The sequence below is a fragment of the Aquarana catesbeiana genome, linkage group LG04, assembly GCF_042186555.1.
Source record: "Aquarana catesbeiana isolate 2022-GZ linkage group LG04, ASM4218655v1, whole genome shotgun sequence".
In the NCBI taxonomy this organism is placed as follows: domain Eukaryota; kingdom Metazoa; phylum Chordata; class Amphibia; order Anura; family Ranidae; genus Aquarana; species Aquarana catesbeiana.
In genome coordinates this window covers 458,236,132-458,256,440 of record NC_133327.1, presented here as the reverse complement: position 1 = coordinate 458,256,440, position 20,309 = coordinate 458,236,132, and the positions used below count along the sequence as shown (strand labels likewise).

Below are 20,309 nucleotides of genomic sequence, written 5' to 3'. Positions count from 1 at the left end.
TTATTCTTTTGAAAACTTCAATAAAAAATATTGAACATAAAAATTAAATAAAACTAACCCCAAACTATTATAGTTTCTATTCAAATAAGGAAAAACTGCCTCTGCACATACTGCTTTTCTGAAGATGTTGTGAGCTGCACTATATTTCACTGTACAACTGGCCTTAGCGGTCACGTTATGATGATTTCAGCAGCCTTCAGTCTGTATATACAGGCAATTCTATGGGACTACAGATTATACATGACAAATAACATTTAAAGCCCAACTATAGAATATTAGCAATAACCTCCCCCCAATGATATGGAGAAAAAAAAACTATACAAATGATGACTTTACTTATCTGAAGCCATGTTCACATAATGATCCTTCTTTGTCTGTTTACTTCAAGGGTCCTTCTTCAGATGTCTACACCACTGCCTGTGTGATGTAGACATCTCCTAGAGGTGGAGGAGACAATTCCAGGAGCTGGGTCATCTCTCATAGGCTCCAGAGACAGGACAACTCACAGGGTGGTGAGGGGACTAGTGCCCAAGAAAATAACAAGCAGAGAAAAATGTCTGGTCCCCAGGGCATTATTTTAGCTTTGCACATAGAGGAAACTGACTTTGATCCATTACGCTGCAGGATGACTTAGGAAGAAGTGTTTGGAATAAAGACTGAAGAGTTAGGTACATGATGCACAACTCACTATTAACTTCATTTTTTCCTGGAGTTGGGCTTTAAAAAAAATAACTGGGGTAAGAACAGCAAAGTGAAGAATGATTAGAAGGGGAACAGATAGGTAAATAATCTAATATAATAGGCATAAATGTTTTAGAGCTAAACTGGCTCTGTAAAGAGTCTAGGGAACTATTAGGTTTGTTACTCATGTACAATAGAAGAAAAACAGGCTAATTGACCATGTCAGTCGAGCTCTAAGGAAAGGTAAGGGAGTTTTATACTCCTAGGTTTAGATGATGACTTACTTGGACTGAGGTATTGCTAGAATGGTGGCTTCCCATTTGGACCTGAACTTTCTCCTCATAGTCTGGCCACTGACTTTGTGCAGGTGCCATCCGATCTTGAGATTTGGGAGTTGGAAAAGTAAAATATTCCCTAGTATAAGTTTGTGTTGGAATTGGATATGCCTCAGGTCTTGCTGGGGCTGGAGGTTCCTGAAATAAACAAGATTAAAATAAAATGTGTTAAATATGCTGTTACGTTAGACAATTTGAGAAAAAGATATAAAACCTTTACGATATTTCAATGTATACATTGGACATTATCTTTACTATGCTACTGGCCAAACGTGAGGGAGGATCTTCTTGCAGGGAATATCAAAATTGGTCACAATCTTTTAAAGGGCTGTATTAGTAATGATCTCTAGCAGTCTCCTCTAGCAGGAGCGCAGTCCGACTGCTTCCTATAGCAGGCTCATATGTATCTGATCACCAAGGATGAGCTCCGGCGTGTTTGCACAGCCCACGTTCAGAGCCGCCAGGAAGTCGGCACTGCGCTGCGCTAATCACAGGCAGTGAGACATTGTCCTGATGTGCGGCTGCAGAGATCGGGAAATGTCTCACTGCCTGTGATTAGCGCAGCGCAGTGCCGACTTCCTGGCGGGGCTCGGCACGTGGGCTGTGCGAACACGCCGGAGCGCATCCTTACTGACCACATTCTGTAGCAAACCCACATGTTTTTAACAGATGGTTAGACAGGTTAATTTGGTTGGTCAGCAGACTGGTTGGTGAGTTGAGCTATGTTTTTGTCTTACATGTATATGCCCTTCCATGTGCTCCTTGCTGTGAAGGCCAGCTATAGGTGGGGGCAGTGGACAGTTTGTTACTGGAATGGAATTCCCTATTACAGGAAGGTCTGGGGTCTGTTTGGAAGAGACCAAGACTCATCTGCCAGGAGTCTTGAGCTGTGTCTGTGTACCAAATTCGCTATATTGTGCCTATTCGGGGCTATAAATATCACTAGACTCAGCAGACTCAATGCCGTTCCTGGCTACGTCCAGATGTGATGAAATGCATAGGGTGGAGGTTACGGCTAGTGACGTCATTTCCTCTCCAGGTGGAACGTATGCTATGTGTGGTAGCAGAGCAGCAGTGCTTCCTCCATACAATTACAAGCTGGTCATTCTAGGTACTATATTATGGGAGTGCATTCATGTTTTTAATTTATTTTTAATAAGGGTAGCTACATAATTAGTTTCTTCCATTCTGGTCTGTGTCTTCCATTAGAAGCGTTACTGAGTAGTCCAAACAGGTAGCGGCAGAGGTTTTTTGAAAGGGGTCTGGTGGTGAAGAGGAGGAGAGCCATTACTAAGGAGTCAATCTAAGTTTACCAAATTTGTGTGTGTGTGTGTTTTGTTTTCTCTCTGAATTGAACTGGAAGGACTTGTATCTTTTTTCAACCAGACTAATTTAACTATGTACCAGGACAATGCAAACATTTTGCTTTTGCAGTCAATATTGCCACCGAATATAGGGATACATTTGGAGGACTTTGCTATCAACTATTGAGTGTTGATTATTCATTTTTATGTTTGCACAGTGTGGCACTATATATAGCACATTATAATCTATGTTGTTTAAGGTTTATATTATCGCATTAGTATGACACTAACAAAAAACTGGAATGGGTAGGGTTTTATAAGTGTGCACTGGGTAGTGTATCCAGCAAAGCTTTTGCCAGTCTCCGATCATCTCAAGGTAGCAGAATATAACCCAGGATCTATGACAACAGATACTGTGTCCTGTATTGTGCTCCAAAATATAGAATTTACAGGTACAGTAATACCTCGGATTGCAAGCAACGCGGTTAATGTAAAAGGAGCTATTTGTTTTAAATCCTATCTCGGTTTGTGAGCATAGTCTTGCAAAACGAGCAGGATTCAAGCCTCTGGGATGTGCCCTACTGCATTTGGCCAGAGGTGCAGGGGCGCCTGTGACATTCTGAGCCACTTGGATGCACTCCGTTCCCGAGCCTCTCTGAGTGTTTCAGAGTTTCTCCGGCGCCCCCCCCATCCTCTGGCCACATGCGGTACTGCATACAATAGAAGTCATTGTAGAACCAATTATTTGAGTTTCCATTGACTCCTATGGGGAAACTCACTTTGATATACGAGTGCTTTGGATTACAAGCATTCTTCTGGAACGAATTATACTCGTAATCCAAGGAACCACTAAGTCAAAATTCCTTTTTTTCTCAACAGACTAAACCTGTTTCAGAATCCGAATGGCTAAGATATCCCCGTGGAGAGAGAGAGAGAGACAGACACACATACGCAGTGTGTCTGTGACGCTAGAATCAAGGGTAGCTCCTATTTTAATTATCAAAATTTTTGGAACCTTAGCATATAAATAAAATGCATAACAGATTATAAACTTTAGACACCAACAACTATACAGAGATACACATATGTCATTATTATCTAATAATAAAAAGGAAGTAAAACATACACAAAACCAAACATAACTAACCTCAGCACACAAGTTCCCTGTAGAGACAGATGTGATCTTGACTGTTGAGCTACTGGTATATGCAGCTTTCCCACCAGGGCTTTGAGGCTGATCTAAACAAAAAACAGTGCAAACCAGGTAAATATTTTCAGAAAAAACTTCCGAAGTAAATGAAACCCAAAAGTTTATCTTCAATATTGTGCATCAAGACAGAATCTCTTGATTTCCTATTTATAATTACAAGAGTTTAAAGTAAGCCTGCCATGGGAAAACCATGGAGCTTCCATTGCCGGCCTTATTCTGAAAATGCTAGCTGCCTGTGTTTTATTTACTAGCTACAGTACATTCAAAATTACAGACCTAAAAACGTTTGCAAATTGGGATTGTCAGCAAAGGTGAGAAGTCCTTTTCTGCTTGTAGCAAACATGGTAATAAGTCGATCAATATGAAAAGCAAGGCAACTATTACACTACCAAAGCACAGCATAAAAGGCAAAGCATAGTTTTAATGTTTTTTTCTTTTTTTTTATAAATATATTCAAATATAAGAGAGGATATATTGAGATCAGCAATCAATATACATTTATGCTAAATATACAACATATCAATAAAAAAATTCTGTATAGTTTGTAATTATATGGATTGGGGCAGCCATATTTGCTTATTACATATGCAGGATTCAATTCCTGTTCTGCACAATGGTTGCTGCTCCTTCACACAATTTAGGTCTATGGCGTGGCTAATAGCTCAAAACCTTTTATGGTCCTGCAAGTTCTTTAAATTTGCATGTGTATATCATTTGGGACCATTGAAGGCAAGCTGTTTATGCTTGCTACTGTTTATAATATGTGAGTACCCCACTGGTACTGTAAATTAATGCTTTTAATGCAAACTACTTAAACCATATACACTTTTTGTGCTGCCTAACTAGTAGTGATCGTGCTAGGGTATTTTTTTCTATTGTATTGTTCTATGAACAATCCTGCCCATATGCACCTTGCTTTTGTGAGGTATAAATTGATATGAGTGGTTTTCATTTTTATTTTACTGCAAATGAATGACTTGTGTATTAAAAATAACATGGAAACTTGCTTGGAAAAAAACATTTGAGCAGCTAAATGTTGCTTAGTTGAGTCCATTTTTCAACAAACCTGCCTATCAACTGCTTTAGTGATGGCTGCTTTGCTATTTTTTATGAAGCCTGCAGAAATGGAACCATGTAAACAGAAGACATTTTTGTATCAGTTTATACCAGACAGCAAGCTAGCTAGTGCAGATGGGGATTCTTTTGTTTAACAAGTTGCTGAGAAGTCTATTGGTTTGCCTGGTAAGCTAGTTTGAGTTTGTACTAAATAAACCTTACTTGCTACATTGGGGCTGGAACGATGGTCGGCCCGATTCTTCATTAGTCGGTCATCCCCAGGTAATTTCTTTGGTTCCGAGTATTCTGGCCAAGGCATTTGGGGACTTTCTGGAGACCCATTCTGAGCAGTGTTATTATAAAGCTCAAACCCTTCACTCTTTGGTCTAGGTTTCCCTGAGCCACGGCGATCTAAAACACATTAAAAAAACAAAAAAGGGTTAAACCCAACATCAAATGTTATACTGTTCACTCAATTTCAAGATTCAGTTATTAAAAGGACTTGAACAAAGTATTGTTTTAGGCAGCATGTTTCCATAAAGTTAACTAAAGTTATTAAAATGCAAGCTTTAGGACCCCTTAGATCCTTAAAATGGATGTAAACCCGATTCATGAAATTTGAGCTGGGCACATATATCTGCAGTGTTTTCTTATCTCTCTCCAAAGTACTTGGTCCTGTAGCTGTCTCTTGCTCAGTTTCTCTGTTATCAGCCTGAAAACTTTTGACAAGGTCTCCCAGATGGGCACCTGAAGTGTGCATTGCGGGAGGTTGCTATAAATAGATAAGCAGTCAGCTTGCTGTCTCAGAGCAGACCTCTGCACATTCCTTTCTTCCTTTGCCTATGAGGAGAGGGGGTGTGTGCCTTTCCTCCAGTCAGCTGTCTTAGCTGTATGCCAAGAATCCACTCCCAGTGCTAACCAGAATGAGAAAAACTAACACAAAGAGCACTTTCTAAAGGATATATACAGATGAAGACAGCAGATATGCTTGTAAAACGTACGTAGGGAGATTTGTTTCATCTCTGTGTATCATCTGAGGCTGTTCACTTCACTGGGTATACGTGAAGGTTTATAATCCACTTTAAACTATAATGCTTTATACAAAACAACAGAATAAGATCCTGAAAGTTTGCATTCCAAATAACTTAAAGTGATTATGAACGTTCAAACAAAACAAACAAAAAAAAACAGCAAATATGCCATACTTACACAGGCCACTTTATTAGTTACACCTGTTCAATTGCTTCGTAACACAAATTGCTAATCAGCCAATCACATGGCAGCAGCTCAATGCATTTAGGCATCTAGCTCTATGTGCGCTTGTGTGCCTATACACATGTTTATGAGAGTATAAATGAGCATATTACAACACTGACAATTTTACTTGAGTATACACTTATGCACCTATACACAAAGTCTTGACAGAAAGATCCTGAGTATCTTACGCCAAAAAAACCCCCAAAAAACCAAACATGTCATACTTACTTCCACTGTGCAGTTAGTTTTGCACAGAGTGGGCCCGATCCTCCTGTTCTGGGGTCCCTCAGCGGCACTGGTGGCTCCTCCCCACATCAAGTGTCCACGTTGGAGAAACGCTCTACTTGGTGGACACCCGTGTGGGCTCGCTCCTGAGTCCCGCATCTGTGTCCATTCACACAGAATGCAGGACTCGGCCCCGCCCCCCAGTGCCACGTCATTGGATTTGATTGACAGCAGCGTGAGCCAATGGCTGCGCTGCTATCAATCTATCCAATCAGGACACGAGACACCAGCTAGTGCTGGTGTGCTTGTTTCCGGCCAGAGAAAGATCAGGGTAAGTAAAAAGGGGGCTGGGGGGGGGGGGCAGGGGGGCTGCAGCACCACAGAAGGTTTTTCACCTTAATGCACAGAATGCATTAAGGTGAAAAACCATGAGGGTTTACATCCCCTTTAAAGAGGCTCTAAAGGTAGAAGTATTATTTTTATCTTTATGCATTATAAAAACCTTCTGTGTGCAGGAGCCCCCCTCAGCCCCATCTTGATCCAGCGATGTTGGATGAGAGACTTGTCTGACCAAGACTCTCCTTCCTGATTGGCTGACACACACACACAGCAGATGCCATTGGCTCCTGCTGCTGTCAAAGTGAGCCAATGAGGGGAGAAAGTGTGTGTGTGTGTGTGTGTGTGTGTGTGGACACAGGCTGCTTGCTGTGAGGGGGCCAAGAGCACCAGCAGGGGACCCGAGAAGTGGAGGATCTAAGCTGCTCTGTGCAAAACCACTGCACAGAGCAGGTAAGTATAAAAGTATTATTTTTAAACAAAAAAACACAAGACTATAATATCACTTTAAGCTTCTCTTCTCAAGAGAGAATAAATTCAGGTCAGTTTATCTTTTCCTCATAGCTGAGCTCCTCCATGCCTCTCATCAGTTTGATTGCCCCTTCCTCTGACTCCCCAATATCTTTTTTTGTAAACCGGCGCCCAAAAATAAACTACATATACCAGATTTCAGACTAATGATTTGTACAGGAACAAAATAATGTGTCTCTCTCTCTCTCTTATCTATACCTCTCACAAGGTTGTATTGTGTTGCTTTAAAAAACTGCAGCTTGGCATTACATGCTACTATTAAGTATTTGATCTACCAGAACACCCAGATCCTTCTAGACTCCTAGCATGTAAGATGCATGCATGTTTTTAGCCCCAAAATACATAATTTAACATTTATCAAGAGTAAACCACATTTGCGCCACATAGTTGCCCAATTAAACACTGCATTAGGGTCGGCTTGTAAATTGGTAATCCAAGTATACTACCGTATATTCACCAGCCATCCCTTTGTTTGTCTTTGCTTTTTTCTTTTTTTTTTGCTTACGGTCTCAAAAAAAAAAAAGCAGATTTGTTTGACAACTTTGGTTTTTTGTGAATCCATGGAGTTTCTTGCCTAAAGTATTGGTTTTCTAGCAAAAACTCATTTAGTTTAATTCCAAGCAAGATAAAACTGGTTATATTATTCAGCACTATCAGTTTAAAGTGGCTCTCTTTTTAGCGAAAATTAGGTTTTCGTATGTAATCCATTTACTTAGCTTGAGATCATCATGAAAATATACTGTATTATGTTTTATACCTCTTTGCATTAAAGGAGATGGCTGATTTAGTAGTGTAGCCAGGCCATGGTATATTGCTCCTTGTTTTGCTACCTCGAGTGTCACAACTGAACCCGTTCTTGTCATCAGTTCAGCAGCCCTGTAGGAAAAACATAAGTAAAGCAGAAATAGTTGGATTACAATCTGGGTGTCACTTTTGTCCCTTTATTTTTTTAAAGTTGAACTGCAGTTTCCAAATCATGAAGACATACAATTGGATCTTGACAAATGCTCTAAAGCCCCGTACACATGGGCCGAATATCGGGCGGTTCAACAGAAAGAGGCCGACGTTTGGTCCGCGTGTACATTACATCCGGCTTCTGTCGAAGGGGCATGACCGAAAAAGGTCTGACGAATGGCATCCGGTCATTGGTCTCAGCCAATGGGGGGAGGGGGGTCTGTCCCCTGTCAGAACACAATAGCTCAGCGGAGAGGTCGCTGTACTAACATCAGATTGTTAGTATAGGAACTCCTCCCAAGCTCTTCAGTTTGTTTTTTTCTTCAGCCCACTGGGTTGAACAAAAAATAACTCACAGTGTGTACCTAGACTTAAGCCTCCCCTTCTATATCCAGAAACTATATAAAAAAAAAAAAAAAAACGCACTATGCGGCTTCCAAAATCAGAAGCAAGTAAGGCATATCTAGATTTGTAAATGTTATCTCCCTAACCTGTTATGTATGCTCTTTAGGTGTTTGTGAAAATATACAATAAGATCAAGTAATAGATTTCTTTTGGTAAAAGGCAACAATTTAAACTTAAAATTTAAAGCAAAACTAAACTCTCAATCAACAATTACCATTTTAAATCCTTATGATGCTAGCCTAAATAAAAAAGGACAATTTATTGAACTGACTTGTTTTAATTTTTTTTTTTTTTTTATATAGATTACTTTTGCATCCTGTTTTCTGGTCTAGACTAAAATGTCACATGTGAGTCTTCATGAGAATTTATTTTCTTTTATCTGGAGGAAGGACTTTCTTGGCCAAGCACAGCCTCCTGCCAGCATGTCTGAGGTAAGAGCAGATGAGTTCCAGGAAGTGCTACATGAATCACATGCCCTTGCTTAACCACTTTCTACTACTTCTACTACACTATGGTCGAAAGACAGCTACAGCACGCGCTTACTTTGCTGGGAGGGCGTACATGGACTTTCTCCCGTGATTGTGCAGGCCTGCGTGCCCCCATCAGACTCAGCTGATCACAGATCAGGGTAAAAGCCCTTTACCAAGTGATCAGCTGTGTCCAATGACAGCTGATCACGATGTAAACACAAGCCGGTTATCAGTTTTCCTTTCCTCACGCTGACAGTGTGGAGAAGAGAAAAAAAGCCGATAACTGGCTTGTGTTAAAGGGACATCTACACTGATAATCAGGGTAATCAGTGCAGTCCCAACAGTGTCCACCAGTGCTGCCAATCAGTGCCACCCCATCAGTGAAAGAGAATTACCAGATTGCAAAATTGAATAACTTTGAAAAATGCTTTTTTTTTTCAAAATTATTTTGTTTGCTTTGCAAAAAATCCAGTGGTAATTTAACACCACCAAAAGAAAGCTTTATTTGTGTGAAAAAAAAAATTAAAAATTTCATATGGGTATAGTGCTGCATGACGACGCAATTGTCATTCACAGTGTGACAGCACTGAAAGCTGAAAATTGGCCCGGGTAGGAAGGGGGTAAAAGTGCCCAGTAGGCAAGTGGCTAAAAAAAGCTGTTTTTCAAAGTGATATCTCAACAAAATAAAGTATGGAGACATGGGTGCGTTTTCTATAGAAAAATAAAAATTAATTAGATAGCACTACTATAGCTACTCTTTACACTCCAGTGCTGCCTGCCCTCCTCCATCGCTGGTCCTCTTTTAGGTCTAAAGACACTCAATGAGGATGACCCACTGCTGACATCAGAAAAGTAGAAGCTGGCTTCTCACATGGCTGCCACAGACGCCTGGATATAAGGTATGTGACCTGCACATTTTTACAAATTTACGGTGGAGAGGAAAGTTAAGAGGAGCTGGCAAAATGAAACTGGGCTATATTGTTTGCAAAGGTCAAGAGGAAATATTATTAAAATACTATAAATAATTCCTCAGTAGTTTCTGTCCCATTGCACCAACCTTTCTTGGGACAGGCCCACTAAACTTCTTCCATCCACACTGAGGAGCTGGTCTCCTGCTGCAAGACGGCCATCCTAAAAACGATACAAAATTGAGGATTATTACATGAAACCCAAAGCTTACGATATTAGGAAACAACTCAATTAAAAGGTATAAATAAAAAAGCTAGTCTCCTGCGCTAGTACGGAAGGCCTTAGTACAGATGGTAGCATTTCCTAGTAGTGGAGTGATCATGCATACCCTGCTGCCTAGGCCGACCAAGGGAAGTCCGAAATGCTATGTAGAAAAAGGAAATGAAGGCGTGTGGCCTGATGCCTGAATCATAATAAAGAGTTTATTATAATAAACAAATTAGTTAATACAGGGGTAGATACAACGTATTCAAAGTTAAAATAAAAAACGAATGACAATGTTGTCACTAGATGGACTGACATAAAATGATACCCATACAAGGGATAAAATGAAATGGATACTTGCTAACGCATTTCAAAAGTTGCCTCTTCATCAGAGCCTTGGTCTGCATGTTATAATAATAGTAAACTGGATGGGTGATATAACTAGTTGAGTGGTGTAACCATATGAGTGGAATTTCCTTCACTGTAGGGATTTATCCTTCCACATCGCAGTGTTCTCAGCACCATGGGGGATAAACTAAAATGCAGTTGTCTGTAGTTTGTTTTTATTGGTCAGGAAGACCTAGTGATTAGTTCAGGTGTCTCAGCCAGGGATCCGTGCTTGAAAGTCCAAGTCTTTGCTGGGCTATTGTAGCAATTCACCTATCAAGGTGCTGTGCAGTGTTCACTGCTGAGTTACAGCTGCACAGCACTCAGTGTTGTTAGCGCTCCAATTTATATCAGAGTGTTATTATTATGAATCTGTTTAATGTTGTAAAGGATTAAAGTGTATGTAAAACCCTAAATCTATTTTCAGTATGTATAGCATCATGCCTCACTGTATACAATATTTTTAAACCTTTGCCATACAGCATAAAGTACATAAGTTACCTCTAATGAAGTGTGTCCCGCTGGCTGCAGTTTAGTGTAATAATATTCCCCTCAGTGACGGAAAATCCTCTCATAACTGTAAATTTCTGGGGCTATATTGGTTAATAGCAGTGGCTGCTACTGTGAATGATTCTCGATGCTTGCCCTTCCCCTTTCTTTCCCCCTCCTCTATTAACAAAACCTCTTTGTACTGTTTAAACAGAATGCCAACACGTTCTACCAGATCCCTACCAGGTCCCTGTGCACACAAGCGTTTTTTCCGTCGGAATAAACTCTGAAGGTTTCTCCGATGAAATTCCGCTCAAGCTGTCTTGCATACACACGGTCACACCAAAGACCGACCGTCAAGAACGCAGTGACGTAAACATGTACGACGGGACTAGAAAAAGGAAGTTCAATAGCCAGTAGCTTCCGTCTCGTACTTGCTTCAGAGCATGTGTCGTTTTTGGTACGTCGGAACAGCATACAGACGAGCGTTTTTCCCCGATAGGAATTGGTTCCGTTGGAAAAATTTAGAACATGTCCTCTTTCTAGGACCGTCAGAATTTGACGTAAGAAGTCCGATGGGGCATACACACGATGGGAATATACGATGAAAAGATCCCGTCGGACTTTTTCTGTCGGATATTCCGCTCGTGTGTACACGGCATAATACTCCCTTACATGGATCAGTTTTTATTTTGTTCAGCCAGCAGGTTGAACAAAAAAATTAACCTGATTCCCCCATCTACATATGTGATGTGAATGCGCAAATCCTCTCCGTGTCATTGTAATCTTGACAGAATACACGTATCTGTACTGCGGCTGATTGGCTGCAAACGCTGATCAGATCTAACATTTCCAGCAAGATCGTTCATTAGAAGTCGATCAACAGATCAACTTCCAATGAGAAGAATAGTATAGATGGATTGAAATTTAGCTGGTTACTGCTAGACCGGCCAAACTCAAATTCATGTATGGCCAGGTTTAGGCCCAACGCTCCCAACCCTTGATATCTGGGAAAGAGCAGGCCATGCGAGGAAAAGAGACTGAATAATCGGACAACCAATCCTGCAACAAGATATCAACACGTTCTATGAATGAGGGAGGAGATCCTGTCATTTATCCACATTTCCCATATTTACAGAAAGTGTTGCATTTTATGAATACAAAAAACGTTGTTTCTATAGGAAGAGGGAAGAAGGGGAGGGTGATCGCCAGGAATTCTTCAGTACCGCTGCTCTTCACTCATACAGCACTGTTCTAAGCACTGATTTGTGACACTATATTGCAATATTGTAATCAGGGCACCCTTGCATGGAGATGTCCCCTTGCATGGAGATGTCGCTGATCGGCTCTCCTCGCCACACACTCTGTTAGTGTGAGGCGAAGAGAGACGGTTACTGGCACTTCCTTGTTTACATGTGACCGGCTGTGATTGGACACAGCCGATCACATGCTTAAATAGCCGCAGACGCGGCTCTTTACAGAGATCGGGGGCGCGCCGTGTCCAAGCAACACGGCGCCAGCGCGCGAGGACGGCCGTTCTCGGACGTAGTCATAAGACAGCGTCCCAGAACGAGAGCCGCACTGCCCTGCCGTCGTTTGATGGTGGGTGGGCGGCAAGCAGTTAAACATATACAGTGAAGCATGATGCTAAACATACTAAAAAAATTGATTTTGGGTTTAGATACACTTTAACAGATCCCAATTTAAAAAAAAATCTCAGCATAAAGAGTAAAGAGAAGAAGTGCTATGAGCACAGATATCTACTGTAATTAATATAACTACTATACAGTGCATCCGTAAAGTATTCACAGTGCTTCACTTTTTCCACATTTTGTTACGTTACAGCCTTATTCCAAAATGGATTAAATTAATTACTTTCCTCAAAATTTTACAAACAATATTCCATAATGACAAAGTGACATTTATACAGTAACCAGTGGCTATTTATAGCACTGATCATTGTATAAATGTCAATGATCCCAAAAAAAGCGTCAAGTGTCTAATCTGTCCACCGCAATGTTGCAGTACCGCTTAAAATCTCTGACCACCGCCATTACTAGTAAAAAAAAAATATAATAAAAATGCCATAAATATCCCCTATTTTGTAGACGCTATAACTTTTGCGCAAACCAATCAATACATACCTATTGCAATTTTTTTTTACCAAAAATATGTAGAACACCACATATTTGGCCTAAAGTGATGAAGAAATGTGTTTGTTTTTTGAGATATTTATTATAGCAAAAAATATTGGGTTTATATATTTTTATATACATATCGGCCTAAACTGAGGAAACTTATTTATTTTATTTGGGATATTTATTATAGCAAAAAGAAAACATATTGTGTTTTTTTTCAAAATTGTTGCTCTTTTTTTGTTTATAGTGCAAAAAATAAAAACCGCAGAGGTGATTAAATACCACCAAAAGAAAGCTCTTTTTGTGGGAAATAAAAGAATTTTGTTTGTGTATAACGTCGCATGACCGCACAAGTCAGTTAAAGCGAAGCAGTACTGTATCGAATAAAATACGGCCTGGACATTAATGGGACAAATCCTTCCGGGGCTGAAGTGTGTAATATTGTTTTAATCGCCAAAAAGCAGCTCCAAGAAAACAGCTCCTCCTAAATGCCCCAACCTCTGATCTATCCCCAACAGGTAATCAATCCTAACATGCAACCTTCCCCCTACCTGATTACTTAATGCAATAACTATTTAATTAATTGATTTTAGCTTAATAGCCAAAATCCATAATTGTTTGTAACTTTTAAAAATGTTCTGTTTCTGCTACCGAAACTAACAAAGCTTTGGTCTCATGACATATTTGACAAATTAACATTCGCATTTAGTACATATGAAGTTACCAAATCAAGCTTTAGTGTTATAGAGAGATATATATATATATATATATATATATATATATATATCTATATCTATATCTATATCTATATCTATATCTATATATATATCTATATCTATATATAGATCTAGATATATATATACACACACACACACACGATCTTCTGATGAAGGGCGTTATCTACAATAGCCCGAAAACGTTTATTATGGATGCCTGATTTTATGGATGTCGTGGTGATGTCCTTTTGAAGATTTCAAAATAAATATGGTTTGTGCAGCAATCCCTTGTTTTTGGATTTTTTCTACGTTGAAGCCTGTGGGAGGGCTTGATTGTTAAGCACGGCCACCTGAGACTGTAGTGCACCTCACCCTTCTGATTATTTTTATATATATATATACATATACACATACCACTTCTGCAGCACCTCCTTTGACAACAGACTTTATGTAGATGCCAAGTTTTTCTTGTCCAGCGCCCTATACAAAAACAAATGGCATTTTATACCCAATACAACTTAATATATTAATCTTTTACCACACTGGAAATACTTGAACACACCTTAATACATCTTTTTTTTTTACGACTGATATACTAGCAAAAATTACATTTAAAACATCAATTTAGATCATTTATAAATGATGTGCACGTTGCTATCTGCAAAAAAAAAAATACATAAAAATATAACATCTTGATATAAATGAATTAAACAGATGAACAAAGCAAATGTATTATCTTTAAAGCTGAAATCTGAGAACCATTATGTAATTTCTTGAAAGGTGCTTTGTTTTACCTCAAATAAATGTCTTCCTTTATTTATTGCCATTTTCTTAGACCACTGGTTACTACTGCTACTATGCCCCTGGCCACCAGTCTTATTAACATCCCCTCTATAGTCTTCTATATTTTTTTTTTTTATAAATTCTTTATTTTCATAGAAATCATATTACAGTTCACCAAAAGCATATAACATCTCTCTGTAACATCTCATTAACAATACCAACTATTATATCACATTGACATTCTACATTATGTTACCCATGCTAACCATTGTGATCAACTCATTGACAAAATATGATTTCTCTTTTTCTTCTTTACCCATGAGAACCTCATGTTAATACCAGGAACAAAATAATACAAGAGAAAAAAAAAAAAACGAAAACCCCACAGGGACCCTTCCCTCCTCTCCCAGCCGACAGTACAAACATTTTACCTTTCTTCTCCAAGCCCCTCCCTATACGCAAGATAGGAAGCCCATATCTGCCCATATTTCTCATCTTGTTCTTTCAACATCATAGTAAGATTCTCCATTTGTTGAATTTATGCAATTCTAGCAAAGCACCGTGCTCTGGGGGAATATCACTCTTCCACAGAACAGGGAAACACGCCTTCACGCCGTAAGATGTTTCAACAGTGAATTTTTATATTATTCCACAGACAACGGAACATCTTGCAGCAAAAAGGCTGTCGGTCTTTCTCCAAGAGACACACCTGTAATTGTTTTAACAGTTTCTGCAACCATTCTCCAAAACTCATTAATTTTCCCACATTCCCAGAAAATGTGTAACATAGTACCCTCAGCCTCACGACACCGCCAGCATACCTCTGAGACCTGGGGAAATATCCGATGCAATACTGTCGGTGTTCTATACTATCTGGTAAGGATTTTATATCCTCCCTCCTGATACTTACTCACCACAGAAGCCTTACAAGTAAAACAGTAAGAACCTGTCCTTCTGTACTTGGGAGAATGTAACCCCCAAGTCCCTTTCCCACAACTGGAGAAAGGCAAGTTCTTGTGGTGCTTCAAATCCGGTCAATATGGCATAAAAGCATGACGAAATACCTCAGTAACTCCCCATCTAAACATAGCTGCTCAAAACTTGACGGTGCCCGCACTTCGAGTATATATTTGACTTTGATAGAATAAAAGGCACATAGTTGCGTCACCCTGAAAAAGTCTAATTCTGGTACTATCTCTTGTTCAATCTCTCCTTGTCATTAAGCGATTGTCTACTGAGAAGGGAATAAGCCTACTTTTACCCCCTCGCCGTATGGCACCAAATCCCAGATCTATCATACCCGGCTGGAAAGCCGGTGTACCCAGAATTGGAACCATAGGGCTCGGGTAGGGCGACATAGTCGTATTTTTAAAAATCTTTTTAATGGTTCGTAAAGTAGTGCCTACCATTGGACGCTTCCTGACTACCAATGGGATATCGGTTTCTGCAAGCCAAACCAACCCCTCCAGGGGAATATCAATCGTCGCCTGTTCCATTTGTACCCATGGTTTCCTCTTATAGATCACGCACCAATCCACCACTCTGGCCAAATGTGATGCTTCTTAGTATCTAACTGGGTCAGGGAAACCAATCCCTCCTTTTTCTTTAGGGAGCGATAAAATAGCTCTATGTACTCTTGCTGGTTTCCCAGCCCAGATAAACCTCAGGAACCTCGACCGGAGATCTCTTAAAAAACTTGGGGGGATCTTAATTGGAAGGGTTTGCAACAAATACAAAAGCCTTGGCATCACATTCATCTTTATAAAATCTGTCCTCCCAAACCATGTAAAAACTTCCTTATCCCATCGCTGAAAGTCAAGTTTAAACTGTCTCACCATAGGGGCATGATTAAGTTGAAATATCTTATTTTGATTCTTCGGTATTTTAGTCCCTATATAACTTAAGATTAAGATTCTGTCCATCTGAAATTAAACCGCGTGGTTATCTGATGTAATAGGGATGCATTCATTTCCACCACCATCGCTTCTCATTTACCGTAGATCACTTTAAAATTTGATATTTTCCCATACTCGCGTAACTCCAATAGAAGGGGTGGGAGGCAAATGAGTGGGGAGGTTATAAAGAAAATTAAATCATCGGCGTACGCCGCAAGCTTATGCTCCTCCCTCTTTGTTGGTATGCCCCTAATTTTTGGATTAGCCCGCACCCTTCTTAAAAAGGATTCCATTGTAAGAATGAAGATAATGGGCGACAATGGACATCCCTGGTGTGTACCATTTCTAATAGAAAAAGGCTCTGAGATTCCATCATTGATTTTGACCCTGGCACTCAGTACTGAGTATAAGTTTGTGAACCAGCTCAGCATACCATCCCCCCAAACCTATATGTTGTAGAGTAGCTCTGAGAAACATCCAGTCCACCCTATCAAATGCTTTTTTCGCATCTGCGGATATAAGTACTAAGGGTTTCTGCTGACTTTGTGAAAAATGAATAGCACTCACTACTCGCTGCGTGTTCTCTTCCCCTCTCTACCAGTAGTAAACCCCACCTGATCTGGATGTATCAAGAAGGGGATATGATTTGCTAATCTGGTGGCAAGGATCTTTGTGAAAACTTTAAGATCTACATTTAACAAAGATATTGGGCAATAACTAGAGCATTGAGAGGGATCTTTCCCTTCTTTTGAGATTACTGTTATGTGTGTGCTAGTAATGTTTCTGTTGGTATTTTCTGCCCCTCATGTAGTGAATTAAAATATAGTCTTATTTTTCAGTGAGCAGTTCGCGATTGCATGTCTGTTCCCTTAAGAGAACTCTACGACTCAAATTCCCAGTCTAACCCCCCCATATACAATGAATAGCAGTATTTTTCTTCAGGCATTTCCCCACCTTGATTCCCACATTAGACAATTACAATTTCCACTGAAAGATGGGAATTGTAATTTGTTAACGCACATAATGAATGTGATGCATCTTCCTCTAGGATACCTCTCCTGGGTGTCTGGCCAGACCTGCTTTTTATTAATAATCCTTCATAAAATAGGACACAGCTGTGATCCACCACCATGTACCACATTTGCTTAGGTATGGGGTACATGGTGGCGGATCACAGCAGTGTCATATTTTATGAAGGATTATATAGTGAGGGAAAAAAGTTATAGTTACATAGTAGGTGAGGTTGAAAAAAAAGACACAATTCTATCAAGTCCAACCAATCAATGTGTGTGATTATATGTCAGTATTACATTGTATATCCCTGTATGCTGCGGTCATTCCGGTGCTTATCTAATAGTTTTTTGAAACTATCGATGCTCCCCGCTGAAACCACCGCCTGTGGAAGTGAATTCCACATCCTTGACACTCTTACAGTAAAGAACCCTCTACACATTCTAAGGTTAAAACCTCTTTTCTTCCAGTCTTAATGAGTGGCCACGTGTCTTATTAAACTCCCTTCCACGGAAACGTTTTATCCCTATTGTGGGGTCACCAGTATGGTAATTGTAAATAAAAAAAAAAAAACCATGTCCTCTCTCAAGCGCCTCTTCTCCAAAGAGAATAAGTTCAGTGCTTGTAACCTTTCTTCATAACGAATATCCTCCAGTCCCTTTATTAGCTTTGTTGCCCTTCTCTGTACTTGCTCCATTCCCAGTACATCCTTCCTGAGGACTGGTGCCCAGAACTGGACAGCAAACTCCAGGTGAGGCCGGACCAGAGTCTTGTAGAGTGGATAAATGATCAAAGAATTTGATCATTTCTTTGTCAGTGGGCAAACGTACAAAATCAGCAGGGGATCAGTCTATAATTTTAATGGTAGGTTTAGATGAACAGTGAGAGACAAAAATCCAGAAAAACGCATTTCAAAAAAGTTATAAATTGATTAGCATTTTAATGAGTGAAACAAGTATTTGATCCCCTATCAATCAGCAAGATTTCTGGCTCCCAGGTGTCTTCTATACAGGTAACGAGCTGAGATTAGGAGCACTTAAATGGAGTGCTCCTAATCTCGGCTTGTTACCTGTATAAAAGACACCTGTCCACAGAAGCAATCAATCAGATTCCAATCTCTTCATCATGACCAAGACCAAAGAGCTGTCCAAGGATGTCAGGGACAAGATTGTAGACCTACACAAAGGCTGAAATGGGCTACAAAACCATTGCCAAGCAGCCTGGTGAGAGGGTGCCAACTGCCCACGAGCCTTGCTGCTGTTTACAAAAGGAGAAGAGTGAGGTTCCCCTGTTCCTTCTACAATGCTCCTGAGTTGAGGAAGAACCACATTCCAATCACCGGAGCTAATGCTGGTGTCAAGAGCAGGTCCAAAAATGTAACTTCCCATGCAGGGCAACTGAGTGACTCGCTCCTTAGATGTACTACTGTATCATCAGTGTTCCAGTCATGTTACCAAAGTGCCCCAGGCATGTGACAGGACATCAGCCCTCCAAACAGTATGCGTACCATATATGCACATAATGAAAAATGACAACTAAATGAAAATGAATAAAATTAGTAACTGTGGAGTTTCTAATATTCTCATAATTCCATTATTACCAATTTATTATTTATTTTCATTTAGTTGTAATTTTTCATTATATGTGCATATATGGTACTCAATGTTTGTTAGGGACAGAGGTAGAACAGGTAGTGGGGAGTTTTTCTTTTCTCACCTTAATGCAGGAAATGCATTGATGTAAAAATCGTTAAATCGTTTTGAGTTTACTGTAGAGCCACTTTAACACTTACTGCATAAAACTGCAGTGGTAGGAAATTCAAAAGGCCCCCAAAAGGTGGCAACTGTGAGGTAATTCCCATTGCTTCAGCCCAACTGGCCTTACGCACCAAGTTAGTTTTCAGACACAGGGTCATACATTGAGGCTATGCCTCAGCACACGAAGATCTGAAAAGCACTACACTACAGAGCCCAGTGCCTGAAGAATTTTTTCCAACTCAATTTGGGCCCCATATGGCCTCCAAAGATGTCTGAGGATAGGTCTATCCAGATGACTGCTACATAGAAACTACCTCAAATAAAAATCTTGAAATCCTGACTTAAGCCACAGTAAAAAAATATATGTCAATGGTATACCAAGAAATTTAATTGAAGTCAACAAGAAATATCACAAAAATATAAGGCTAGCAAAGTTTTACCAGAGCTGAGAAAAGACATCCTACCTTCTAGGACACTAGCCAAAATGGGGGCTGGCTTTAATGTTTTTTTTTGCCAGTGTCCGAACACCCTGTTAGCGGCCGTATAACTCAAATTTTTCAACATTTCTGAGTCCCTTAAAGTACAATAAGGAAAAAATATTTTAAATTCTACTCTAATTAGCTCCAGCTTATCCGTAACTAGCACAAATCAATTCCATCTGTCGTCCTCCCTACAGCTAGCATTTTGACTTTTTTTCTACATTTTTACACTCATTTTGTTAAATTGCTTTACTGTAAAACAGTGTTAAAAATACTCATTTTAAAATACACTATTTCATTTGAAAGGTTGCCCCTATGCTTTGGATCAGTACCCCAATTTGAGTATTGCAATAAACAAGACAATCTAGAGGAATACTCTGTTTTATATACAGTATTAGTATATATTAAATTTATTCATAGATAATACCACAAGAAATTGCTTCCCTGCTTGGAAGTTGCAGTAGGAGAAGCTGAGACATCCCAAAGTGGGCAAAATACTCAAAACTCCCTGATCGATAGAACAAGAATTGGGAAATTCTCACCATTCAGAATCTCTAAGACCAGGAAGATACTTTTGCGTGAAGTGATCCTTTAAATAGCTCTTCAAATCTTTAATTGGGGATCGACCGATATTGTTTTTTCGGTGCCGATACGATACTGATATTTTAGCAACGTCTCAGGCCATTAGCCGATATTGTCTGCCGATATTTTGTACAT

At 39.8% G+C, this 20,309-nt stretch overlaps 1 protein-coding gene across 21 annotated transcripts in view; it reads right to left on the bottom strand.

The window, feature by feature from the left end:
* The window catches only part of AFDN (afadin, adherens junction formation factor), a 386,193-nt gene that overhangs the window by 61,431 nt on the left and 304,453 nt on the right, over positions 1-20,309 (bottom strand). For 20 of the 21 annotated variants that reach the window (XM_073627513.1, XM_073627512.1, XM_073627514.1 and 17 more), the window contains 6 exons: positions 14,082-14,147; positions 9,822-9,895; positions 7,693-7,811; positions 4,809-4,997; positions 3,468-3,559; positions 966-1,154 (listed from right to left, as the gene is read on the bottom strand). In XM_073627513.1, coding sequence (XP_073483614.1) covers positions 966-1,154; positions 3,468-3,559; positions 4,809-4,997; positions 7,693-7,811; positions 9,822-9,895; positions 14,082-14,147 — 729 coding nt within the window. The remainder of the gene's footprint in view (positions 1-965; positions 1,155-3,467; positions 3,560-4,808; positions 4,998-7,692; positions 7,812-9,821; positions 9,896-14,081; positions 14,148-20,309) is intronic. The other variant, XM_073627519.1, reaches the window with a different exon arrangement.